The sequence below is a fragment of the Phacochoerus africanus genome, chromosome 14 (genome assembly GCF_016906955.1).
Source record: "Phacochoerus africanus isolate WHEZ1 chromosome 14, ROS_Pafr_v1, whole genome shotgun sequence".
Taxonomy (NCBI): domain Eukaryota; kingdom Metazoa; phylum Chordata; class Mammalia; order Artiodactyla; family Suidae; genus Phacochoerus; species Phacochoerus africanus.
In genome coordinates, this window is record NC_062557.1 from 13696828 (window position 1) to 13724021 (window position 27194).

Consider the following 27194-nt stretch of genomic DNA (forward strand, 5'->3'; position numbering starts at 1 on the left):
TGGTGGCTTCATCTGTGAAATCTCCTCAAGCTCATAAGAAAAGCCATGGCAGTGGTTCGGTAGTGCAATAGGTAAATATTATGTTGATAAGAATCTTTAGAAAAGACTATTTTTGCTTTTTCCCTGAAAGACCTTTTTGAGCATCAAACGAGATTTTGTATAGGAACCTATTTCCAATTCTTAAGAACCATACAAGTTTTTTTCATTACCACCCACACCATCTAGGTCCCTTTTAAAAAAGCTTAAGATCCTTGAAAGTGAGAAGGAGGTTGTGTGTGGTGTGGTCCAGGTGTCAACAGTAGCCTGGGAAGCAAATGGAAATCTTAGTGTGGTCTACCCATTATGTTAGTGGTTCTCAGTTTAATTAGCCTTAAACTCCCTTTATAAATGCTGAATAGACCTTAAAAACAAACAAACAAAAAAACTGTTCTGTAATGAAAATCATGGATAACATAACCCATCTACACACATAATTAAAAAAAAGTCCTAGATCTAATGTAAAGGAGAAAGATTGCAAAATACCAAAATAATATATTTCAAAATATAAAGGCTAGGAGTTCCCATCGTGGCACAGTGGTTAGGGAATCCGACTAGGAACCATGAGGTTGCAGGTTCGATCCCTGGCCTTGCTCAGTGGGTTAAGGATCTGGCGTTGCTGTGAGCTGTGGTGTGGGTCACAGACGTGGCTCGGATCCCAAGTTGCTGTGGCTGTGGTGTAGGCCGGTGGTTACAGCTCCTATTCGACCCCTAGCTGGGAACCTCCATATGCCGTGGGAGCAGCCCTAGGAAAGGCAAAAAGACAAAAAAACCCAAAAAACAAAATATAAACGCTAAAACATGTCTGCAGTAGAAATACAAAGAAGTAGTCATTTGCTCGTATGCATATCCACTACCTTAACTATAAATGCAAAAGTTACAGCTGCCATGGGTGTATTCTGTTGATTACTTGAAGCATGAGGTAGAATGATTTTTCCAACATGTTATACCACTGACCACATCAAAGTATAATCATCCATTGTTTTTCACATGAAGAATTCTTAGAGTTTTTTGTTCGTTTGTTTGTTTTTAAGGGCCACACCTGTGGCATATTGAAGTTCCCAGGCTAGGGGTAGAAGTGGAGTCATAGCCACCAACCTATGCCACAGCCACAGCAACGCCAGATCTGAGCTGCCATCTTCCACCTACATCACAGCTCAGGGCAACTCTGGATTCTTAACCCACTGAGCGAGGCCAGGGATCGAACCCAAATCCTCATGGATACAAGTTGGGTTCTTAACCTGCTGAGCCACAACAGGAAATCCAGAAATTTTAGTGCATTTTAAAACTTCAGGAAGTTCCTTGGTGGCCTAGCGGTTAAGGACTTGGTGTTGTCTTTGCTGTGGCTTGGGTTATTGGGGTGGGTTGAGTTCTCTCCATGGCCCGGGAACGTCTGGATGCCATGGGTACAGCCAAAAACAAAACAAAACAAAACACCTAAAAAAAATAGCTTGGCATATATGAAATGGAGTTATTTTGGCCTCGGACACATAAAAAGGTGTCTGGAAGGACACTGAAAAGCATGATGAAATGTGGGATATTTTATCATGTAGTTTTGTCGCATTGCAGTTGTCCAGCATCCCAATTGCATGTTGATATCTTCCTTCTTCCCAGTGATTGTGACAACCTAAAATTCCCTTACAGATTTTCTAAGCCACACTCTAAGAGCCGGTATTGCTGAGACACACGAAGATAAGGTGTTTTCTGGCTTCACATTTGCTGGGCTGTTGGTTTGACTGGAGTAGGCAAAAGGATTTGGCAGTCTAAACTTTGTGCGAAGAATTTGAAGAGACAAAAAATAACAAGGTGTTTGGAGGGAACAGATTCATAGCTTCCAGAACTCAGAAACTAAGAGCATGAGGGGATCCAAGAGGCAAATATGCGGAGAAAAGTCTAGTTGGTTCCACACCAAACTGAAGCCCCTTCTTGCTAGGCTTGGAGGTAATGAAAATGAAAGCAAACTGAAATCTAAGGAGAAGCTTTCAAAGGAAACAAAAAATTAAAATGAAGTAAATAAAGAAGGAAATCAGTAAAAGTCTGAGCAATGGACAGAGAAAATAGGCAAAAGTCTGTATTATAGACAGAGTTTTTCTACTTCTAGTATTTGAGTGAGTCTGAGATTAACTTTGTGGACTTGGAAGAAAGAATTTAGTTTCAAAAGAGAAAAATTAGTAATGGAAGAATAAGGACTCTAAAATGTAGGGAGAGGAGTTCCCATCATGGCTCAGCGGTTAACGAATCCGACTAGGAACCTGGTTCGATCCCTGGCCTTGCTCAGTGGGTTAAGGATCTGTCGTTGCAGACACGGTTCGAATCTGGTGTGGCTGTGGCTGTGGCATAGGCCGCAGCTACAGCTCCGATGAGACCGCCTAGGCTGGGAACCTCTATATGCCGCGGGCATGGCCCTAGAAAAGACAAATAAATAAATAAAAATAAAATGTAGGGAGAAATACTGACTGGAAAAATTTATTCAGAAAGAACCTTGGTAATATATATTATGACAGTGATTGTTGAAAATAACATGCCTATCTATTAATTACTACATGAGTATATATTTTTTCATAGTTGGCATTGCTGGCACTTTCAGCTTGTTGCCTTTGTGAAGCGAACATTCTAGTGGAGGGAAGACTGAATATCAACATGTGACATAGGCTGGGGCTGAGAGTGTTTGGGAGGTGGTCAAGGAAGGCATCGCCAGTGAGCCAAGACCTGAAGTCAGTAGGGCAGTCTTGCAGGTAGCTAGTTGGGGGACAAAGATTCTAGGCAGAGGCAGGAGCAAGAACACCGAGCTGACAGCAATCAGATCATGCCTGGCTTGTTTGAAGACCAGAATGAGTAAGGGTGAAAGTTGTAGGAGATGAAGTTTAGGGCAGATTGACTTGAGAAGGACTTGGGTTGGTTTTTTTTTTGTTTTGTTTTGTTTTGTTTTGTTTTGTTTTGTTTTTAGGGCTGCACCCAAAGCATATGCAGGTTCCCAGGCTAGGGGTCGAATCTGAGCTACAGCTGCCCTACAGCTGCCGGCCGACACCACAGCCACAGCAACACCAGCTCTGAGTCACATCTGTGACCTGCACTACAGCTCACGGCAATGCCGGATCCTTAACCCGCTGCACTGCGAGAGGCCGGGAATTGAACCTGCAACCTCATGGTTCCTAGTCAGATTCGTTTCTGCTGCACCATGACGGGAACTCCCCAGAATGACTTGGTTTTTAATCTGAGTGATTTGGGGAGCCAATGGGGGTTTGGGGCAAAGGAACAGCACGAGGTGAACTGCATAGTAAAAGAATCACTCTGGGAGTTCCCCAGTGGCCCTGGTCACTGCTGTGGTGCAGGTTCTGTCCCTGAATTGGGAACTTCCACATGCCAAAGGTGCAGCCAAAAAAAAAAAAGAGAATCATTCTGGCTGTTTTTCATGTGGTGATGAGGTCGGGCAGGAGCTGGAGATGAGTTAGAAAATGAGAAACTGCAGTAATCCAAGAGGAAGATGATGGTGTCTTGGACGAGGATGGAGGCCGTCGGGGCTCAAATGTCTGCAAGATTTTTGGTCTGAATCTCTGGAAAGATGGGGTTGACATTTACCAAGATGGAGTATATTAGGGACCAGCAAGTGGGGCAAAGGACAGGAGCCAGTTCTGGATCTATTAAGTGTGAGGTGCCCATTGGATAGCCAAGTGATGATGTTGAGAAGGCAAGTGGACATACAGATTCAAGGTGTCAAATTAAATGGTGTCAAGGTAAAGGGCTAGAGATTTGAAGTTAGGAGGCATTAACATATTGATGGTATCCAAAGTCATGGAGCTTTCATTACAGAAATCTTCCTGAAATGTGTGTAAAATATTTGTTTTTATATATTGCTTACACACACACACACACACATGTATTTTGGCTGAGCCACTGGCGTATGGACATTCCCAGGCCAAGGACTGAATTTGTACCATAGCAGCAACCTAAGCCGCTGCAGTGACAATGCCAGATCCTTAACCTGCTGCACCACAAGGGAGCTATAAATTGCTTATGTTAAGTGCGGTGGGAGAATGACATTTTCAAGTCTGTTGTGAGTCATTTTGTAAGAAAAATAGGCTGTATTGTATCTTTTTTTTTTTCTTTTTCTTTTTTGGGCCACACATGCAGCATATGGAAGTTCCCAGGCTAGGGGTCGAATCCGAGCTGCAGTGGCTGGCCTGCACCACCGCCACAGCAATGCCAGATCCAAGCTGTGTCTGTGACAAATACTGCAGCTCACAGCAATGCTAGATCCTTAACCCACTGAGCAGGGTTAGGGATCAAACCCATGTCCTCATGGATACTAGCTGGGTTCATTACCACTGAGCCACAACTGTATTGTATCTTTTGAGTAAAGCTCTTGGTCCTGTGTTAGAATGACTTCAGGTCAAGTGCAGTTGTATCAGGTGAATAAAGTCATACCTAAATCATTGTGTTTATGTACTGTTGCTGCTGTAACAAATAACCATGGATTTAGTGGCTTAAGACAACAGTTGATTCTCTGACAGTATGAAGTCTAGAAGTCACAAATCATTGTTGGGAGGTTGAAATCACGGTAGAGCAGAGCTCGCTTTTTCCAGAGGCTCTAAGGGACGTCTGTTTGTTGGCTCTTCCAGCTACTGGTTGCTGTGGGCATCCCTTGGCTTGTGGCCTCATCACTGCCATCTCTGCTTTCGTGGTCACACTGCTTTCTCTTCCTGTGTGTGTGTGTGTGTGTGTGAGAGGTCCCCCAGCCTTTCTCGTATACAGATACTTGTGATTATATTTAGGGCCACCCAGATAATCCAGGGTAGTCTCATCTCAAAGCCCTCCACTTTATCAGGTTTGCAAAGACCCATTTCCCAAAAAGGTTACATTTCCAGGTTTCAAGGCTTAGGACTTGATAGCTTTTGGGGGACATTATTCAGCCTAACCATAGTCACCTAAGCAGTTTCTAAACTGGGATTTTGATATAAATGGTTACATATTCTTAATAGCAAATGTAATTCCTTCTCTCTGGGAAGACTCAAAATGTTCCACAAAGACTCAAATTCCATGATGTCTCTATGGCACTACCTAGCTAAGAAATACTGTTTCTGGATCTGTGTTGACATCATTTGGTGATAATAGATTAAATATGCTTTGGCATTAAGGAACTACCGTAAGTGAGGGTTGCACAGTGCCTCCTCTTAAAGGACACTCAGGATCAAAGACAACCTCTTCTTTCATCACTAAAATTTTCAGTGAGGATCGGCTACAGATACTCTTAAAATTCATAACAAAATACTCCAGTATTTTGCCAATTTCTGTAAAAACAGGAAGGGCAATAAAAAGTGAAAACTTGAGGGACTTCCCGCTGTGGTGCAGGGGGTTAATGATGCAGCTTGTCTCTGTGGGGTGCTGGTTCGATCCCCAGCCCCCACAAAGTAGGTTAAGGATCCAGTATTGTTGCATCTGTGGCATAGATAGCAGCTCATGCCATGGAGATGGTCAAAAAAAAAAAGAGTGAAAAATTATGACTAGTAAATAGTAATTTACTCGTAATTTATTCATTAAAAAAAAAGAAAGATAAAGCCATACATTTGGCCATGGAACCTCCAGGTTTTTTTCCTTGGGAAGCAGTTTGTACTACAACATTGTTGATTCATTTTTATTTTATGAGCATCTACAGCACAGCTATGAGCAATTCCACATCAAAGACATTCTCCTTATTTAATAGAGGCCTGATAAATGGGTCTACATACAAGAATTGCCTTGAGACATGCCTTGTGTGGTTTTATTAAAATGAATTTTGGGAGTTCTCCTATGAAGCAGCAGGTTAAGGATCCAACATTGTCACCGCAGCAGCTTGGGTCACTACTGTGGTGTGGACAAAAATAAAAGAATGAATTAGATATTTTCTTAGACGCTAACAATGTCAGAACACAGGTGTTTAAAATATACACATACACACACCCAAAGAGGAATACATAGACAAAGACCTTGCTGCAATTAAAAATATTTAATAAAGCAAAAATTAATTGCAAAGGATAACATTTGATTTTTAAAAAACTGCTCTTAAGGTGTTCCCTTGTGGTGCAGTGGGCTAAAGATCCTCTGATGTTGTCACTTGCAGTGGATCAGGTTGCTGCTGTGGTGCGGGTTTGATGCCAGGAACTTCCACATGCCATAGGCATGGCCCCCCAAAAATTGCCCTTAGGAGTTCCTGTTGTGGCTCTATGGTAATGAACCTGACTAGTATGCATGAGGATGTGGGTTCCATCCCTGGCCCAGCTCAATGGGTTAAGGATCTGGCTTTGCCACGAGCTGTGGTGTAGGTGGTAGATGCTGCTCGGATCCCGCATTGCCGTGGCTGTGGCCAAGGCCTGCAGCTGCAGCTCCGACTTGACCCCTAGCCTGGGAACTTCCACATGCCATAGGTGTGGCCCTAAAAAGACCAAAAAAAAATTGCCTTTAGAAAGTGGGAAGGGTGTGTGTGTTAGCAGATGCAAATTAGTGTGTATAGAATAGATAAATATAAGGTTCTACTGTTTAGCACAGACAGTTATATTCATTACCCGGTGATAAACCATAGTGGAAAAGAATATGAAAAAGAATGTATAGGAGTTCCTGTTATGGTGCAGTGGAAACAAATTCGACTAGGAACCATGAGGTTTGTGGGTTCGATCCCTGGCCTCGCTCAGTGGGTTGGTGATCCGGTGTTGCCATGAGCTGTGGTGTAGGTCACAGATGCAGCTGGGATCTGGGGTCGCTGTGGTTGTGGTGTGGGCTGGTGGCTACAGCTCTGATTCGACCCCTAGCCTGGGAACCTCCATATGCTGCGGGTGCAGCCCTGAAAAGACAAATAGACAAAAAAAAAAAAAAAGAATGTATATATATGTATAACTGAATCATTTTGTACAATGGAAATTAATACATTATAAATCAAATATCCTTCAGTTAAAAAAAGTAGGGAAAGGGCATGTCAAAAGGACATAGGAACCAACCTGGAAGAGATACCCATGGCCAAAGCTGCAATAATCTGAGCAACAAAAATAAGATAGTATTGGAGTTCCCTAGTGGCTCAGCAGGTTAAGGACCCAGCGTTGTCACTACTGTGGCTCTGGTTACTACTGTGGTGTGGGTTTGATCCCTGGCCTGGGAACTTCCATATGCCATGGGCACAGCTCCCCCCAAAATAGTATTGAATTATAACTCAGAGTATAGGAGAAATATGCATGAGTCCACATTGGATTAAATAAATCAATGAATATACAAATGAGAGAGAAGGGACAAATCTTGGAGAACATCACATGGTATATGTAGATATACATCCCTTGAGGAGATGGGGTTTAATTCTGCTCCCTTGAGTATGGGCTGAATGTCTGACTTCCAAAGAGTAAGGTATGGAGAGGGATAAATAGTCCCTTTTCAGTGGAAAAACTTGGCAGCCATCACCTTTATCAAATGACCGAGGTGTTACACTACTAAGAGGTTCTCCACTGCAGGAGTTGCCCCCTCCATACGCAGCCTCATATTTGGCAGTGTGTATGGGTTGGGGGGAGGTTGTTACTGATATTCAGTGTATCAGGGATGCTGCTCAATCCTACAGTGCCCCCCACAAAGAATTATCTGTCACCAAATGGCAATAGTGCCGAAGGGGAGAACCCTAAACTCACGTATGCATACATCTAATAGACCTTTATGGGGCTCCTATAAGTATCCCTCAAACCAGGCTACATTTGCCAGATGACACAACAGGGCATGGTCTCTCTCCTCAGGAGGCTTACCATCAGGTTGGAACTGGAGAACAGGTGAAAGGTTTATAGTACAGTCTATGACATTTTGTATATAAAAGCTCATTGGCACACAAACAAGAACCAAAATGAATAATCCAGATCCGTATTCTGGATTGTCTAGAAAGGTAGAGAGTTATCTAGAATGGCTCTGTGTAGGATATTGGGAGCTCCATGGGCCTTGCTACACTCTTCTTTCAGATCACCTTACAGAGGTGGGCCAGAACCTTACACTTTTTCCAGGCAAAGTGAGAAGAGGTTGCGATGTGCGGGAGGGGTGCAGCATCTGAATTTGAGTGAAGACCATGGATTGAAAAGCTCCTCAGATAATTGATTTAGAGGCACACCTCCCCCATCTCCCGTTCTGAAAACTTCTGCTTTCAGAGGGTGTCACCCAGCTGAGGCTATATACCATCACAGACATGCGAGGCAAATATTCTTTTCCTTTTTGTCCTATCATTTCTCACTGGTAACTTCACTCTTCCTCTTTTTTGTCCTTTGCACCCCACCCGCACTTTTTAACATGTGATGATCGGTAATTGTAGAGTATCCCTTGGCAACGGAACATCACACCTTCCATAGTGATGATAGCAACACCTTCAAGGCTCTTTGGAGGTGGATATTGAGGACTCCATTGGTTAATAAGAAACAAAGATACAGTTCTCCCCAGACTCTTGCTGACGAGGTGACTTAAAACATCTTAAAGCAGAGAGTCGAACCAGTAGATGGCGCCCTTCTCCCTTTGTGTGAATGGGTTATGAATGAATAAGCTCTCTCTTTGCTCTCCCCTCCCCCAAGCACTGTTGTAGTGAAAACCTTCGGCCCCCAGGTCCTATGCAAATCTTTTAAATCCATCATCTTTTTTTTTTTCATTCGCTAATTCTGACCGTCCCCATTTGTCTCCCTTAGAATTATAGTAATATAATAACCCCTGGCCTCTCGTATCGTTCATTCCTAACCCGACCGACATACTGCCATCAGAATCACTTTCCAAAAACATAGATTGTCAGCACTCTGCTGCATACTGGTGTCGTGGGGGATGAGGTGGGGGAGGATTCTCTGTGAAAGCAGTGGCAGCAGCAGAAGGGTCAAGGTAAGAGGAGCCCTTCGACTGCCAACAGAACTTTTTTTTCACTTGGCTGGAGTAGGGCTGGAAAAGGGTGGAGAGGCTGTGTGGGAAAGGTGGATTCAGATCCTTGATCCTCCTGTCAAGGAATTTTAACTCACATGGTCGGCCACAGAGAATCACCCAGAGGTTTGGAAGGTGGCAGGATTAGCGTTGTGCTTGAACAAGAGTAATGTGACCAGGCACGCGGACGGAGGGGAGTTCAGTGGAGAAGTCAGCTTAGCAGGGGGGAAAAGGCAGAAACATACATGTGATCATTTTCCCGCTGGCGAGATTCAGAGAAGTAGTGCCTTATGCATAATATTCATCAGCAAGAGACGTAGTTACAGGATCAATGTCAGGAAATGTCTGGGAAGCCAGAAATATGTCCACATATCCTGATGTCCTGAGTGCAAATGCATGTGTGGCTGGCCAGGACATTCCCCTAGCTGCTTCTGGGAAGAGTATTCAGTGCCAGAAGTGAAGCCACCACTCTTGTTTTAGGAAGAAGCAGAAAAAAGAAAAACAGCTTGCGCTTCCTCTGTGTATCACAGGCTTTCATGGGTTATTATTCAGCACTACAGTGTCAGATTTAGATTTTCCACCTCGAGGAATTTGGTTTAGCTTTAATTAGTTGCTGTGAATCTTTCTGAGCCAACTCTGGGAAGCATTTATCTAGAAAATAGTTTTCCCTGGAATATAAGCTAGATAGAGGGTTTCATTTTTCTATCAGCCTCTGTATCTTGTTCACACAGTTATAAATTCTCTCCAGCCATCTGGATGATTTTAGCCACAGCCCACCATAGTTATATTGGTTAATTACTTATTACTCATAATTTAAGATACTATATGTTGAGACCATCTGTATGTATCGCCATCCAAAACTCTGTGAGATGCTGCAGGATTTTAGAGCATGGATTTTTTTTCCGAGAAAAGATGATGCTTGCAGGTTATTCTGCAAAGGGGCAACTGATGCATTTTTCATCCAGCAACTTTTCAGAAAAACAAGCTTAAAAATACCAGACAAATGAAAAACAGACTTCAGCAGTTACATGCAGCTTCCTGAGTAACTGAAGAATGTGCCTCTTGTGGTTAAAATGAGGGATCTGTTTAATATGGATGAAATACCAACACTCCAGGCATTTTCATTGACATTTCACTGTGACTTTTTGAACTTGAGAGTGCTGACAGGAAAACCTATTCTTGCTGCTCTGTGAAGCCTGCAGTCAGACTGCAGAGCAGGGCCAGGAGAGGTAAGAGGTTATGTGTGGCTCACGTTCCCTCTGGTTGTGTCTTTCTGTTGGGACTTCATTTTCACTCACATTGTTGCACTTTGCAGTTTCTGGATTCCTGCTCTGAAACCAGTTAGGAAACCAGGCAAGGGTTTGTTCTGCTCCCAAACCCCACTGCCTCTCCAGCGCCGGACTTGCTTACTGGACCAAAGCGAAAACGCTCTCGGTGGGCATTTGTAAAAACACTCCCCCCCCCCCAAACAACACCCTCCCCCTTTTCCTAAAGGGCAAGGAACACATCTGTACCTTGGACCCAGAAGCTACCCAGGGTGTCCGGACCGAGCACCATAACACCCGGAGCACGTTTGAGAACAGATTCAAAGGGTAAAGAGCCGAAGAGAGCCCCCTTTTCCGATCCATCCCAACGCCGGCCGGGCTCGGCTCTCCGGGGCAGCCCTGCCGTCTGGCAGCAGCCCGGGAGAGACATGCTGTTTTGTTTAAATCCTCCACATTCTTTGCCATTTCCCCATTGGCCGGATGGGGCTACCCTCCCCGCCGCGGCCGCTGCTGATGTCAGCCTCGCTCGCGCTCGCCCCTCCCGCACCCACCTCCCCGGCCGGAGGCACACTGCAGCTCGGCGGCGCCGACTCTCCGGCCCCGGCGAGGTGGCTGCAAACTCGCGGGCACGCAAAGCGCTCGGGGAGCCGAGGGACTCGGGGGAGGGGACGCGCGCGGAAGGCGCCAGCTTCCTCCCGCCCGCCCCTTGCAGCCGCGAGCTGAGGTCGGAGGAACCCGGGGCCCCAGCCCAGCAGAGCCGAGCGGCCGCGGCGGCTTCCCTTTTCTCCACCAGCGAGCCCTGGAGTGCTTCGGGGACCGGCCCTAAAAAGAGCAGGAAATCTTGTTTACCGCCCGGGGAGCAGAGCTGATCGAGCCTTTGTCTGGAAAGTCAGCATCTCTGACTGCAATGTGTTCCTGGTGACATTAGCCTTGGGCAGACCGGCCGGAGAAGGGGATCGCCAGGTTCAGATCTGGTTTCAGAGGCGGATCGAGCGGGTGACTTTTGTGCATTCGTTTTAATTTTTGGAAATCTCTCTTTTTTTCCCTCCCTCGCCCGCCGCCGGGCATGCCCTGATCTGGCGCCCGCTCCTACCGACCCGGGCTACCGAATAGAGCGGTTTCCAGCCGGTCTCCCTCCCTCCCCGCCTGACTTTGCAACACCGCGTTCCAGGAGGATCGACCTCGGCAAGGAAGGAGACGGAGGAGCGGTGAACACCCGGACCCGAACCTTGACATGCTCTCGGGCGGTGAGAAGGAAGCCAGGATCTGAGCGCACCGCCGGGGCTGCCTCGCCCGCCGGCTCCGAGCGCGGGGCTCCAGGCGCCCTGCCCTGTGCCTGGGCGGCAGCGCTGTTAGTCTGGGGGCGCCCTCCGCTTCCTGCCTTAGGGGTCCGCGGCCGGCAGGATCATGCTGCTGAAGGAGTACAGGATCTGCATGCCGCTCACCGTGGACGAGGTAACCGCCGCGCCGGGCCCGGCCTCGCCCGCTCCCGGCCCCTCCCGCCCCGGGGTGCCGCGTCCCCCCTCACCGCCTCCCCGCCCCCAGGTCCACTGCGGGCGGCGGGGAAACCCTGGTGGAATATTACCTTCCAAAGCGGGAGGTTGGAGGGGGAGGAGGATGGGGAGTTGCTGCTTCCACTTGTCACCCTGGCAAGGAGGGCGGCATTGGGTGGGGCGGCGGACTCCAGGTGGGCTTTTGGGGGGCACCTAGAACCCAGATTGCCGGGGATCAGAATGTGCTAAAGGGATTTGGTCACCCCCTCCCTCCAAAGAATAAAGCAAAGCCAGAGCGCCAAGCGCGCTCTAGTAGCTGGGGATGGGAGGGCATCCCGTCCTGGCGTGGGCCCAGGCTCTGCTCCCGCCCTTCGCTGGAAGGTTGGGGTAAGGGAGAAGACCTTCACCCTTGGGTTCTGGAAGCCCCGGGGCCCGCTGGGGGGCACCTCGGAGCTCTTGGGGAGTCAGTTTGGGCCCGGACACCTTGTCATCGCCGCCACCCTGGGTGCCGCTCCCGCCACGCCCGCGTTTCGAGCTTCCAGACCTGGCTTCGACCTTTCTCTAACCGCCTGGCTGGGAAACTTTGTGCGTGTCTTGTTTCTTTGGCCGCGGGGAGAGTGGTATGCGGGAGCCAGGAGCGGAGGGGGCTGCGGTGCGGCCACAGGGGGGCGCTCCAGCACGTGGGTGAGGGCCGACCCTGGCTCGCGGGTCCAGCGCTGCAGGGCGAGGGGCGGGGGCTTGTCCCGGGCTCGTACTCCACCCGCCGCTCAGGTTCCTTTCTCCCAAGCAGCAAGTTCCATCATTCAGGAAATGATGACTCAGTGAGGATTGTTCAGGCCCTGGCTTCCCTTTATTCCCCCCCTCTGCATCCCTACCTTTTTGGTGATTTCACAATTGCTTAGCTTGTGTCCAGGGATAGCGAGGGAGCTGGAAGTCGGTCAAGGCAATTTGAAACTTCCCAATGTGGTTTGGTGTGGCAACACACATGGCACCAGGGACCCAAACCGTGTTTATATTTAAGTACAGTGCACTTTATTTGTCAGATATGTTATTGAGCCACTACTTTTGGAAGGGGCAAGGTGCTTTGGGAGAGAAAAAGATAGTTAACTAGGAACATGGTTGTGCTCCCAGGGGGCTTGTCTTCTGGGACAAGTTTAAGGGCAAGACCCAAGTACAATATAAGGCAAGATCAAAGTAACTCCAAGTTCGAAAAACATATCCTAGGGGCAGACGCAGGCTGCCAACGAGAAAAATCAGCCCCTACTCCAGTGATCAACCGAGCCCCCAAGCCCTGGAGTTGCAATTCATTGACTTTGGAAGAGATCGCCTTTGTTCAAAGGTCTTGAAGGATGGATGCCATGTGGGGAGGCCGACCGTGTGAATCACGTGGAGAAAACAGCAAAAGTTATGTGGAGAATGGGAGAGGCAAATGAATGAAACTGGTTAACCAGAGTATTTTCTAGAAAAAGGTTGAGATCTTCCTACCCCTGGGCTGCTGATCTGGAGTACTTTAGCTAGGAGGTGTATATGCTTCCAGTCTGTCTCCTCCTAGTGACTTTATTGAGAGCAGTTTGAGATCTAGAGGCAATACTGGTACTGCATGAAATGCCCCCAATGCAGGTGATACTCTAGAAAATAACCAGCTCTAGAATCTTCTGTATTACCCACCGAATCTCCTTATCTGGTTGATTTCCTTTGAAGGCTTTCCTTATTTCTTTTCTTTTCTTTTCTTTTTAGGGCCGCATCTGTGACATATGGAGGTTTCCAGGCTAGGGGTTAAATCAGAGCTGTAGCTGCTGGTCTACACCACAGCCACAACAATGCCAGATTCGAGCTGCTCCTGTGACCTACACCACAGCCCACGGCAATACTGGATCCTTAACCCGCTGAGTGAGGCCAGGGATCAAACCCGAAATTTCCTGGTTCTTAGTCGGATTCATTTCCACTGAGCCACCATGGGAACTCCCTCGAAGGCTTTCTTAAACCCTCAGGCACTGCTCTTTCTCCAATCTTTTTTTTTTTTTTTTGTACTGAAATAACCACAACTTTGGGATGAAGTAATCGAATTTGAGTGATACAGGTGGAGGCCCTTCCTCTCTTTTTCTTTTTTTCTTTTTTCTTTTTTTGAGGCCCTTCCTTTCTTAATTGGCAAATGAAATGAAATGAGACTTGGCCTGTAACATAATGTATAATTATAACTTAATTAATGTATAATTCATTTGGACCAAAGCATGATTCATTGTCTGTAAGGTCATATTCCAAAGTAGTTTTCGTCTTTGTTACAGAAGCAATTTAGATTGAGGGAGGTTTCAAAGTGGAAGGACTGAGATTAACCAAATCAGATGATTAATGAGGAACCTAGGCCCGGCTAGGATCTGACCTGTAGTAAACCCCACAATTTCCACCATCCGCCTTTGCACTATGTCCTCCTGACCTTAATGTGGAAAACTGAAGCAATTTAAGTGTTTTCAAAAGAGAGAATCAACTATTGTCTTTTTTTTTTTTTGCTATTTCTTGGGCCCCTCCCACGGCATATGGAGGTTCCCAGGCTAGGGGTCAAATCAGAGCTGTAGCCACCGGCCTACGCCAGAGCCACAGCAACGCTGGATCTGAGCCGTGTCTGCAGCCTACACCACAGCTCACAGCAACGCCGGATCATTTAACCCACTGAACAAGGCCAGGGATCTAACCTGCAACCTCATGGTTCCTAGTCGGATTTGTTAACCACTGAGCCACGACAGGAACTCCAAGAGAATCAACTGTTCTGTAGATTTTTGGAAGCCTCATTTTTGCTACAACTCTTGATTTTCTTTGGTCCTGATTCTGCCTACATGGAACTTCCAGGACTCGTATCTGTTTTAACTACTGAAGTTAGTAGTAATGTCCATACTTTTTTTATTTATTTATTTTTTGCTTTTTTAGGGCTGCACCAGAGGCATATGGAAGTTCCCAGGCTAGGGGTCTAATCGGAGCTATAGCTACTGTCCTGCACCACAGCCACACAGGATCTGAGCAGCATCTGTAACCTACACCACAGCTCATGGCAATGCCGGATCCCCGAGGCCCTGGGCGAGGCCTGCATCCTCATGGATACTAGTTGGATTTGTTTCCGCTGTGCCACAGCTGGAACTCCTTCCATACTTTTAAATGAAGCAAATGCCCTTGTTTTGGAGAGTCATCCAAAGAACCAACACTGTAGGAGTTCCCGTCGTGGTGCAGTGGTTAACGAATCCGACTAGGAACCATGAGGTTGCGGGTTCGATCCCTGGCCTTGCTCAGTGGGTTAAGGATCAGGCATTGCTGTGAGCTGTGGTGTAGGTCACAGACGAGGCTTGGATCCCGAGTTGCTGTGGCTCTGGCATAGGCTGGCGGCTACAGCTCCAATTCGACCCCAGCCTGGGAACCTCCATGTGCCGTGGGAAGTGACCCTAGAAAAGGCAAAAAGACAAAAAAATTAAATTAAATTAAATTAAATTTAAAAAAAGAGCCAACACTATATATTGTGTCCATTCTCTGTTCCCTGGCCTTACCCCACTTAACTAATAAGGGGGACTAGTGTATGATAATCCACATTTTGCAGATGAATGAACTGAGATTCAGGAATTTCAAGTCATATGTGCCAGAGCACACAGCTAGTTAATAGCCAAGCCGGAACCAGAGCCATGGTAAAACCCACCAGTATTTGTTTCTCCTTACTGTGCTCTTTGCCCATTACTCATATTTAATCCAGCAAAAGAAAAAAAAAATTCTGAAAACAGATAAAGTCAGCACTGTCAACTAAATGAAAAATCAAAGACCTTTTGAACTGGTCTAGAGAGTACTGGTTTCTATTTCTCTCACCTTATTTTAACTCATGAAATGTTCCCTAGTTCCAGGAAAGAACAGCTCTGGGAGATAAAGGAAGTAAAGCTGAATTACAGTCTAGACCAGAATGCTGGTGTTTTGTTTTTTAGACATTCATTTCAGAGTGAAGAATTATGAGAAGTAAGATACCATGGATTCATTTTAATACTAATAAAAAAAAAACTTAACTTCATTGGAATAGTTTCCTCATTTGTGTTCAATGTTGTTGTCTCTGAACTAAATATAAGTTCTAAACAGTAAAGGTCCCTGAGGGCCAATAGTTGGCTATGAAGAGACAGTTGTCACTGTCTTCATTTGAAACATTTATAATATAGAATCCAGAGTTAGGCTTGGAAGGGCTATTTGAGATGGTCTAGAGTTGAGTCATTTCATCTTGTGGCGGAAGAGACTAGAGCTAAAGAAGGTGCAGTTAGTTGCCCATCTCATAGCCAGGATCAGGGTCTAGGCCAGAACCTGGAGCAAAGCTCTTTTGCGACAGCCAAGGGATCCCCCACTTCTTTCCTCTCTGAGATTCCTTGTTGGAAGGAAATATTATCCCTAAGCCAGAGGTGCGAAGGAGAATGCCAATCAGCCTGTAGGGGGAAGGTGGGATGGAGACGCTGATCTTATCTACTTAGGGGAAACTTAGGAGTTGTCAGCTGACCAGCGGCTTCTCTTTGAAGCTGCTTTTGTGTAATAAGTCCCTGGGTTTTCCTTAGATTGTATTTTTATTTGGGGGTGGCTCTTGGATGTGTGGCTCCATGGAAATTAGGGTAGAGTTCAAGGCCCCCTCCCTCCCAAGCCACTCACTGGTGCTGCCACTGTTCCCAACATCCCAAGCTGCATTTTCAGGACTCTGAGGGGCACGGTCTGATCACTCCACCTTAACAGCTCCTTGTCAGTAAGATGAGCATCTGACAAGAGTTAAGCCCATCTTCGTGTGATCCGAGGTGGGAACCTCTTCAGTTTCCTTGCTTGCTTTGGTGTCGAACACTTCCTGTGCTGACTGCATCAATATTAATATTTGGGATTTATTTGTGACCTTTAGGGATTTGATGCACAATGAAAAATAGAAACCCTCCCCTCCCCTCCAAGAAAAAGAAAGAAAGAAAGAAAAAAAACCCAACTTTTTAACAGAATATTATTTTGTTCTTTGCCCTGGCAGGTAGCCAGTGCACTTTATCCAGGCTCCTCGAATCCCCAGAGAACTTTCTTGCGCACAGTTCTGAGAACAGATTTGGGATCAGGGTGGCGCCGTCTCTGGAATGACATAAATGAAGATGCCAAAATGCCCAATGGTGCTCCCTTTGGCTCTGTTTTAAAGGGTTTTCATAATGCGCATCCGCAAGCGTGTTAGGGCAGAAATTCTTTAAGGAAAGAGATTTTGAGTGTGATGTTTTCATTGACATTTTGTTTTCTTTCTTTCTTTTTGCTTTTTTTGGGCCGCACTAGCATCATGTGGAAGTTCCCAGGCTAGGGATCGAATCGGAGCTACAGCTGCTGGCCTACACCACAGCCACAGCAACGCTGGATCCGAGCCGTGTCTGTGACCTACACTATAGCTCACAGCAACGCCAGATCCTTAACCCACTGAGCGAGGCTGGGGATCAAACCCACAGCCTCATGATTCCTAGTCAGATGCGTTTCCGCTGCGCCACGATGGGAACTCCAACATTTTGTTTTCTGTATAAAGCGATCCTCCCCGAATGTAAAGCCTCTTCGGATTAATCTCATACACTTTCTTCAGGGTTCCGAAGAAACATAATTTTGGAAATGTTTTTTTAAGAGTGAGCCCTATTTTGACTTTTTTTTCCTCCTGCCTGTTAGCCTCATTGAGAGCCACAGAGGCCAGGGTCGTGATTTCTGGGTGATCCGGGTGGGTTCTCTTGCCTGTTTCCTGGTCAGGGAACAGTGTTGCTCATTGCTGCCCAGCCACCTTCCAAAGCTCCTTTCTCGGTCGTGAGGGGACACCGGGGAAGTGGGGGCAGGTCAGTGGATCAGTGCAAACCTTCCACCAGTAATGGAACAGACAACGAGGAGCAGGTGCTGTCTTCCGACGGGTCAGTGAACGTGAGTTTGCAGAGGAAGGACCCTGCGTTTCCCCTGTGATTTGGGTATGAATGCCCATCACAAGAAACAGCTTCTGGCCTTTGGAAAAAAAAGTGAACAAAACCCTAGTTAAAAGTGGGTAGTAATTAACTTTGACTTTTCATTAGAAAGACACGGAGCGCGTTCCGAAGGCTCTTAAGATTCAAGTTAAAAACCCGTGTCTGATTATTACATATTCAGAGAAAGCGAGGCATCTTCGTTTCCAAAAGCCTGTCAATTCAGGTGAATGGAGAATACTATTTTTTATAAGTAGTTAAAAAAATAATAATATGTTTTCAACACTTAGCCTCTTTAAGATCTCTTCCTTGCCCCAGAGTGTCAATTGGGGAAGTGTGTGTGTGTGTGTGTGTGTGTGTAGGGCGGAGCGTTCACAAGGATGTTTTGTTTTTTAAATATAAAAGGGTGTGCCCAGTAAATGTGTTTTTCAGGGGCAGCGATTACTGGAAAAGTACGTCGAGGTTCATTGCTTTAGCTGCCTGAGTGAGGGTGCAGGTGCCCTCCCTGGCCTCTGGGGGCTCTGGCCTGCTTTCTGTGCCCTGGAGGTCTGTATGGTCAAGTAACTCAGAAGACTTATTTTGAAACCTAGCTAACACTTCTGCCTCTGTTCGGAGAAAAAGACAGATACAGAAGCCAGCTGATTTGTAGCAAGAAGTCAGGGAGGTTTTCCATATCTTTAAGCAGGTTCAGCTTACTGGGAGATGACAAAAAGAATTTCAGATTACAGATTGCCAACTGCCTGCCCTCCGTGTCTCATGCTTGAAATCAGGAATTTTGCGGTATTCCCAAGCGGAGATTTTTTTTTGTAGGCTACATGGCAGATGAAGTCCAAGTGTGTTGTAGCTATTAAAATGGGAGAGCAAATTGTATCCGGAAAATGTCAGGTTTGAAAAAAAATCATCTCGGAAGCTTGACTCTTCACACCATCTATCCTCCAACTTAAAATACAGTTCATACAAACAGGGGTGCCCACCTTCAGGGGGCGCTACTTACATGGAACCCAATGGGAACGGTGCCACGCCCTGCAGCTGACCTTTGTCAGCCCCCTCAAGTGCCCCAGCCCTTGGTGCAGTTGTGTGCAAACCTCACAGTTTATAACGATCTTGCAGATTTATAAGTGGCTATGTTAGCTCCTCAGAAAGTTTTTCCTGACCATGCCATATGAAACAGCTTCCCCCTGTTATTCTCTATCTTTGCACTTATTTCTGTCCTCGCATTTATTCTTTCTGCATTTATCTTAATTCGTGGTTATTTGTTTCCTTGTTTGTCATCCATCTCCATCCCTATCTAATCCACATAAGAAAATGCTGACAAGACCTTTTATTTGTGTTTCATGCTAAGTCTTTGAAATACGGTGTGTATTTTCCATTTGCAGCACACTTTGCAGTGCTCAAGGGGCCACCTGTGGCTGCCATATTGGATACCATAGCCCCAGAGCTTAAACCTCGGATCTGGCACACAGCAGATGCTTGCTGAATGAATGGATGGGAAGACCCTGAGAAAAATAGGAACCTTTTAGGAAAGCTGGTGCTAAGTGTTTTCTTTCACACTGCTTGAGGGTTTGGTTTTGTTTTGTTGTGTTTTTTTCTTTTTTAGGGCTGCACCTGTGGCACACGGAAGTTCCCAGGCTAGGGGTCAAATTGGACATATGGCTGTTGGTCTACATCACAGCCATAGCAATGCAAGATCCACACCACGGATGGAAAAGAGAGACCCTGTCTGTCCTGTTCATTGGTGTAACCCCAGCACTTGGCATGTGGATGCTCAATACATAGTAGCTAAATAAATGAAAGAAGATCTCTGCAGACTACAGGCTCTGACAAGTCCTTTATCATAGGTCATGGTGACTTTTATTTACCCTAGCCTGTCTCAAGTTCATTTGACGTGGAATCCTTTTATCCTGGAAATTAATTTTTCCTGGGAACAAAGTTTGAGAAATGCTAGTCCAGAGGTGCCGAAGCCAGCAAGACCGAAAATAACGTTAGTGAGTGTGACATGGCTAATAAACCGTAGGATACACTGGAAATACTCACTTCTAGAAATTCAAGAGACTGAAGGAGGTAAAGGCCACTCCTTTTTTTTTTTTTTTTGGCTAAGCACGAAGCATGTAGAAGTTCCCAGGCCAGGTATCAAACCTATGCCACAGCAGTGACCTGAACCACAGAAATGACAATGCCAGGTCCTTAACTGCTAGACCACCAGGGAACTCCTCACTATTGTCTTTTTCCCCCTTTTTAAAAATTATAGTTGATTTACAGTGTTGTGCCAATTTCTGCTGTTCAGTGAAGTCATACATATATACATTCCCTTTCTTATATTATCTTCCATCATGGTCTATCCCAAGAGACTGGATGTAGCTCCCTGATAGCACAGGGATGTAGCTCCTGATAGCACTGGATGTAGCTCCCCGATATTGTCACCTTTAAATAGATATGGCAATGGTTGTCCAACTCTGTGTAAATATATTAAAAACCATTGAGTTGGTATGTAAAATACATCTTGATAAAGCTGTTTTTTTAAAAATTGTTTATTTTTTTATTTTATGGCCACACCTGTGGCATATGGGGAGTTTCTGGGCCAAGGATCAAACCCCATCCATAGCTGTGACCTATGCAGCAGCTGTGGCAATGCCAGATTCTTCAACCCACTGCACCAGGTTGAGGATTCAACCCACCCCTCTGTAGTGACCCTAGCCGCTGCAGTTGGATTCTTAACCCACTGTGCTATAGCGAGAACTCCTGTTTTGTTTTTAAAGATATGTATGTATGGATTTTTCCAGCAGAATCGAATACACATCTGTGTTCTGAGAGAGATCCATTGACGAAAGTGCTGAATTTGAATTATGAGTACGGACCCTGGAAAATTTGGGTCCCTGTCCAGCAAGGAGATGATTCTGTTGTCCTGAATTTAGACAGCTTTCCAAGGGAGTGTGTTCTCTTTTGCAGCAGTGTGGGGGAAAAAGAAAATTCTGCCAGATTTGGACCAGAATGACCACGATTTAAGGTCAGAATTTGATACTTAGGGAGAAAAACGTAATCGGAACTTGAGTAGCTACCCTGTGGCCAACTGCAGAGTGCTAAGGACAGATTTCACGACCATCTCAAACAGCGACCCCCTCCCCCCCGCCGCCCCCCTGGACCCCTAATAGAAGGAACTTAGAGTCCTTAGTAAATCTTTCTGGCTATGGCTCCAGGTACATTCCTCTGCTTTCTCTGCACTTCGGGTGGGAAATGTGCTGGCAGAATAGAATGAATCCTAGAATATGCATTCTGTAGGGGATGGTTCTACATGGAAGTTGAGTCCTCTGCTTTATGCAGCTCTGGCAAATGTCCTTAAGACTTTCCATCAGGGGAGTTCCCGTCTTGGCTCAGTGGTTAATGAATCCGACTGGGAACCACGAGGTTGTGAGTTCCATCCCTGGCCTTGCTCAGTGGGTTAAGGATCCGGCATTGCTGTGAGCTATGGTGTAGGTTGCAGACGTGGCTTGGATCCTGTGTGGCTGTGACTCTGGCATAGGCTGGTGTCTACAGCTCCGATTGGACCCCTAGCCTGGGAACCTCCATATGCCTCGGGAAGCGGCCCAAGAAATGGCAAAAAGACAAAAAAAAAAAAAAAGACTTTCCATCAGGGATGTCATTGTAACATAGGCTAAATGGCTCTTTAAACTGTGTGTCAATAGTCTCTGTCTAGTATGGCAAAAACCATGCCACGTTAGGCCGGGCAAGTCTCCCAGGATGGCAGAGAGAGGAGGAGCACCGTCTGCACAGGACCTGGCCCCTGGCTTTACCCGTGACAGAGAAAGGGTCACCCGTCACTTCCTGGCTGGCAGCCCGAGCAACATCATACAATGCTGTTTGTTGATTTAGAAACATGACAGCCAGAGCTCACCACGGTTTTGACATCAAGTATTAAAGTGAGTCATTCTTTAATTTCCCAGCACTCTGACAAAGGGGGCTGCTCTTAAAACTCCTTTTTAGACTTTAGTGGAAGTCGACTCATCCATCGAAACAAGTAGCTAACGTAATATCTTGATCAGCTTAATCTAATGATTCTTTTTTTTTTAAAATCTTACTTTTCTTTTTACTTTTTGCTTCTTTTAAGTTTGGGTGAAGCAAGGCCCTCTAGAATTGCTGTTGTTCCTGAGCAAAGAAAAAACATCCTCATCCTTTAATCCTTTAGAATTCTATCTGACCATCTTGAGGGTGTTGTTTCTTTCTCAGGATGAATCACCTAAAGAAGTAAGATTAGCTAAACAAATGTAATTTGATGACAGCTCTAATAACATTGTTTAAGCACCTAATCTAAGCACCTAATCTAAGCACCTAATTCCCCACCCCATGTCACCTACACACCCGATCAGGGCTGATTATATGTGCGGAATTAAGGTCAGATACAGGTGTTTCTAAGCCCTAGTTTGTGTATTTTTGCACCCCAGTTAACTGATCTGTGTGTTTATCCAGAAAAAAATGCGTCAGCGGGGTGGGGGAAGAATGAAACGTCACCGTGAACTCGGATGCTCATATAATTAAGTTGTTGAAAGCTTCAAATGCTTTTGGTTTTATTTGTTGGATTATTTGGCATTCCCCAAGGCTCTTGAGTATTTTCTCGTTTTACCCATCATGGTGGGGTTGATGGATTAATTGATTCTTAAAAGGGCCGGGTTTCCCTCCTTTCCTGACTCTCCGGCTAAAGTGTTTCCAGCTGGTATAGACAGTTTATAGACGGCGATAGGACCTGTTAATGAATGTTGTGCCCACACAACACGAGACTTATCTTGGAGGATGGAATAGTACCTCGAAAGCACAGGGTTGCCCTGTTGCTTTTGGTTATCTGAGCCACCTCCGCCTTTGTGTCTTACACAGATTGAGGAAGTTGCTTGCCCTGACTTTCTCCATGGCAGCAGTCAGGAGCTAGGCAGTCACCCAGTGTCACAAGGTCTTGGCTGAGTGCAGCCTGGCAGTCACCTTGCTTCTATGTACATAATAAATAGTCAGCACTGTGTACCTCGGCGATGTGTCCCATGAAACGTTTCTGTTTGGAAAGCGTTATAAAATTTTCCTTTCTGTTTTCTCTGCTTGGATTGCTAGCAGTCAAGTTCCACGTGCAAAGGAGGAACAGAGAGAAATGAACATTTGTTGAGTGCTTTCTGGTCTATTTAGTCCTTGTAATGGTCCCGTGTGTTGAGTGTTATCCTCCCATTTTACAGATGCTACCACTGACTAGCTTGCCTGGCTACTCAGTGGTAGACCTGGATTCATGCCCAGGCTGATCAGACTACAGAGCCCAGGCTCTGTGCTTTCTCACTTCTGCCTTCCCTAGAGTCCCAGAGCCGGAAGGAGCATTAGAGGTTGTATAGTTCTATCCCAATAAACACACATACACGCGCCCCCCTCCCCAGTTTCTTCAAGACTGAATAACTTATTCAGGGTTATCCAAGGAAATCACTGGAGGAAGGTACTTCTTCTGTTCCAGTTAAGCTAGCAGAGTGGCCCATAAGTTTTATCTCCTATTGAATGATCATTTTTACCCAAGTATTAAACTCAGTGACATTCCTCAGTTTAACTTTGATAAGTGAACCATACTCCTCCTTGAAAAATAACTTTCGTCATTCATGCTCTAAAAAGAGAACCACCCCTACGCTTTTCAGAAATTATTCCTTTTAATGGCAGTGAAAACCTTTGGCTTTCACAGACATCATCCACAGAGATGTTCACTGGTGAGCACCTGCGGGTTTCTGAAAATTAGTATCTGTAAATAACAATGGGAACAAAGTGACAACCATGTTTTTGGTACATTTCGTGGTAAACTTAAAACTCTTTGGAGGTGATCGAACTGGAAGGCAGAAGAATGACCGAAATTTATTATTCAGTGTTGTGTATTTTTCTTTCCTGCTGAGGTGGTTGCTCCTTGAAACCTTGTGTCTCACCGTTGCCTCTGAGGCAGTTTCCAAACCACAGGCACAACTTCTTAGTGTTTCCTGAGAGCCACGCTTCATGTGGGCTAAAATAAAGCCTAACTTGATAGGATTGTTATTTTGAAAACAGAGCTGTAAAAGGTTTCTTTCAAAATTAAAAATGGTCCTCCGAAGGCATTTCCCATTATCAGGCATGTTAAAACTATAAAAAAAAAAAAAAAATCCAAACAAACTCTGCCTTAAGTTCCACAGCAGAGATGTTTTGCTTTGTGTCAACACTTTGGAACTAAACTTGTGGCCACCTAAAATGAACTATTTGAAGGGGACCACACTTAATTGGATGCGTACATTCTGGTCAGTTTTGTTTTTTGTTTTTTTCTTTCTTGGTCATTTTTTTTAAAATAATGTTTTCCTTTTTTTTTCCTTTTTTTTTTTTGGCTGCACCTGAGGCATGCAAAAGTTCCCCAGGCCAGGGATGGATGCCTTGCCACAGCAGTGACAACACTGGATCCTTAACCCACTACGCCACCAGGGAACTCTCTAAAGTAATACTTTTTAAAGAATTATGGTAAAACATATTACATATTGCCATCGTAACCATTTTTCTAGGTAGAGTTCGGTGGCATTAAGCGCATTCACATTGTTAGGCAGCTGTCACCACCATCCTTCTTCAGAACTCTTTTCATCTTGCAAAGCTGAAACTCTGTACCCATAAACAGTAACTGTCTATCCACCACCCTCCAACCCATGGCAACCACCTTTCTGCCTTCTGTCTATGATAGATATACAGTCAGCCTTTTTCCCCTTCCCTTTAAAGCTCGGGTTATATTACTTTGTAACTTACACTCACACATCATTTCCTGAAACAAACTCAATATATTGGGATTTAACTGGAACTTTTTTTTTCTGAATTCTGACTTCTTTCAAAGGAGGGATTTGGGAGTTCCCATTGTAGTTTATCCGGTTAAGAACCCGACTAGTATCCATGACGACATGGGGTCCATCCCTGCCTTGCTCAGTGGGTTAAGGATCTGGTGTTGCTGCGAGCTGCAGCATAGGTCACAGCCCTCGGCCGCAGCTCAGATTGGGCATGTGGCGGGCTATGGAAGCTGCAGCTCCAATTCGACCCCTAGCCTGGAAACTTCCATATGCCTTGGGTGTAGCCCTTAATAAAAAAAAAAGAAGTTAAAACAAAGGAGGGATTTGACACTGATATGATGGACCCGTATCCATATTTTGGGTGGCATTCATGACTCTGTGACCTTTACCATGGCAGCAACAGCTGAAGTACTTGACAATTTTAATTCGAGTCCTCGTCTTGTCATTTAACAGAAAAAGGGCATTTTTGTTCAGAATACTTACTAAGGCCAGAAGAAGCACCAGCACATTTTAGAAGTATTTCAAGCAAAGTTGGCACGGACAAGTGTTTTTCTATTAAAGTTGAAGACACAATATGTGATTAATGATAATGCTTTATTCCTGTAGGTAGAAACAGACATTAATTGGACCCTTTTTCTAAATAAAGAGGTACAGTTAAAATGTTAACTTTTTAAATTTCTTTATTTTTTGGCCATGCCTGGAGAAGCATGTGGAAGTTCCCGAGTCAGAGATTGAATCCGTTCCACAGCAGTGATCTGAGCCGCTGCAGTGTCGATGCTAGCATGTGCCACAAGAGAACTGCTTTTTTATTATTATTACTATTTTTTAAGGATTTGATAAATATTTAACTTGGGAGAAGAAAAATTTGTCTTCGTGATGGCTTATTAATAAATTAATGTTGTAACATTTTCATTCTTGTCAATTCTCTCAGCAATGTCTGCAGAGAGCGTTTTCAACTCACTAGCCAACAACCCGGATTTCCTTCGCTTTTCTAGCATTACGGTCCTGCTCAAGGAGCCGTGTGTGTCCTGCACTGTCCAAGAAAGTAGTGGGATATAGAAAAATGCGGGTCTTCAGCCTGAGAACCACTTTCCAGCGTGCCTAGGACACCTTACTGATGTCTGTTTACTCTCTAATGCACCTGAAATATTAGACATCTGCAAAACAGTCACAGAAAACAGAACTCTTGTTAAACTAGTAATTAGCCACAACATTGTGAATCAGCTATTCTCCAATTAAAAAAACACCAACTGGTAATTAGCAGTTAAGCCAAATAGAAAAACAAGACTTGTAATCACCTGCATGTGTGGACAGGTCGTTCTGAAGACAGGGATTGTCCCTACAGTTTGTTCTTGAGCCTCTGGGCCTGTCTTCTGAAATGCGCAAGTTCCCTAGGGTTCACATCCTCGTGACATGGTCCTTTAGTGGGAACATTTTGCGGAGTTGACCCGGATCTGAAGTCACAATGATGATGCCAGGGCAGACGCAAAGACAAACAGGGCCTTTCATGTCACCTAACACTTAGCATCATTCTGGACTGTTTCAGTAAAAGTGGCACGGCGGATAATAGTGGTTTTCTCAGTACCTGAAAGGTGCTGTGAAAATAGATGGTTCTTTTGCTCAACGAGACACGTTTAAAGATACGAAATAGAGTTATTTAATCCCCTCTTGAGTGCAGAGAGTTTTGGTAACTAGAATTGTATTTCATTATTGGGGGTACAGGTTGTACTGGGTACACTGGGGACCCAAATCCTGGACTATTGAAGGTTCTGACGGATGCTCTTTTTGGGGGGATATTATGTTTTGGCTGCTTATAAAGAGGCATCATGTCCAAAATGAAAAACCTTTAGATTCAGGATTCAATAGTTCACCTCTTTTGGATTGTGTCTGATGGAAACTTGGATGCAGCTGAGTGTAATTATGTTTTTTCCTGGTCTGACATGTTGTTGCAGAGATGGGTGTATTTAGAGTTTCTTGGCAAGATTGGAGGAAAAGGAGCTTGGTGGTTGTTTTTTGAAAAAAAAAAAAAAAGTAATTAGGCTACTCGTTGTCCAAATGGAATAATCCCCTTAAGCCTTTTCAAGAAACACACTTCCAAAAGGGTCAAGTATATTTAAAATTAGTCATTATTTACGTAGTGCTCAGCCTTCTGCCAGAGCCCTTTTGGGGGTTCTTTTTTGTCTTTTTGCAAGACAAAAAAGGCAAAAAAACAAAAAAAGTAAAAATAAATAAAAAATAAATTTAAAAAAATGTTGGCTATGCCGGTCAGAAACCATCTTATTTTTTAAAGGGGGTTCAGGATGGTTCTTACAGCAAAAGCAGCCAAATCCCCACCTCACAGAAGCTTCATCGTAGGTTTGTCTATTTTTCATCTGCAGAACTTCATTCACTGTTGTCCTGGCCTTCGGACCGTCTCTTCTGTGGATCTAGAGAAGGATCCGCCCAAGGGCCTCACAGGCATCTGTCTCTGAGAATCATTAAGACGAGTAAAGGGAAAAGAAGCAGTTAGAAGTGGTGGCCAGGGCTAATGGATTGTGGTTCCAGGTTGGAACCTGGGCCTGTGCTTCTGCCCACTGGGCTCAGGATCCGCCCTGGGTGTCTCTCAGATCCCCAGGCTGGGATGGAACTTGTTTACCCCATGCAGACTCACTTTGCATCACCACACCTTTTGGGCGTGTCTCATCTGCAAGCTGGATGATCTGCTTTCTTTCCCTTTGGTTGGCTCTGTTTAAATTGTGAATCAGCCATACCTCAGAAAGTTCAGGTTTGAAG

The 27194-nt window shown here is 45.2% G+C and overlaps 1 protein-coding gene across 3 annotated transcripts in view; it reads left to right on the forward strand.

The window, feature by feature from the left end:
• Positions 1–10704: 10704 nt before the first annotated feature.
• PITPNC1 (phosphatidylinositol transfer protein cytoplasmic 1) overlaps positions 10705–27194 on the forward strand; it is a 274382-nt gene continuing 257892 nt past the window's right edge. For all 3 annotated transcript variants that reach the window (XM_047756868.1, XM_047756867.1, XM_047756865.1), the window contains exon 1: positions 10705–11642. In XM_047756868.1, coding sequence (XP_047612824.1) covers positions 11595–11642 — 48 coding nt within the window. In that variant the 5' untranslated portion in view covers positions 10705–11594. The remainder of the gene's footprint in view (positions 11643–27194) is intronic.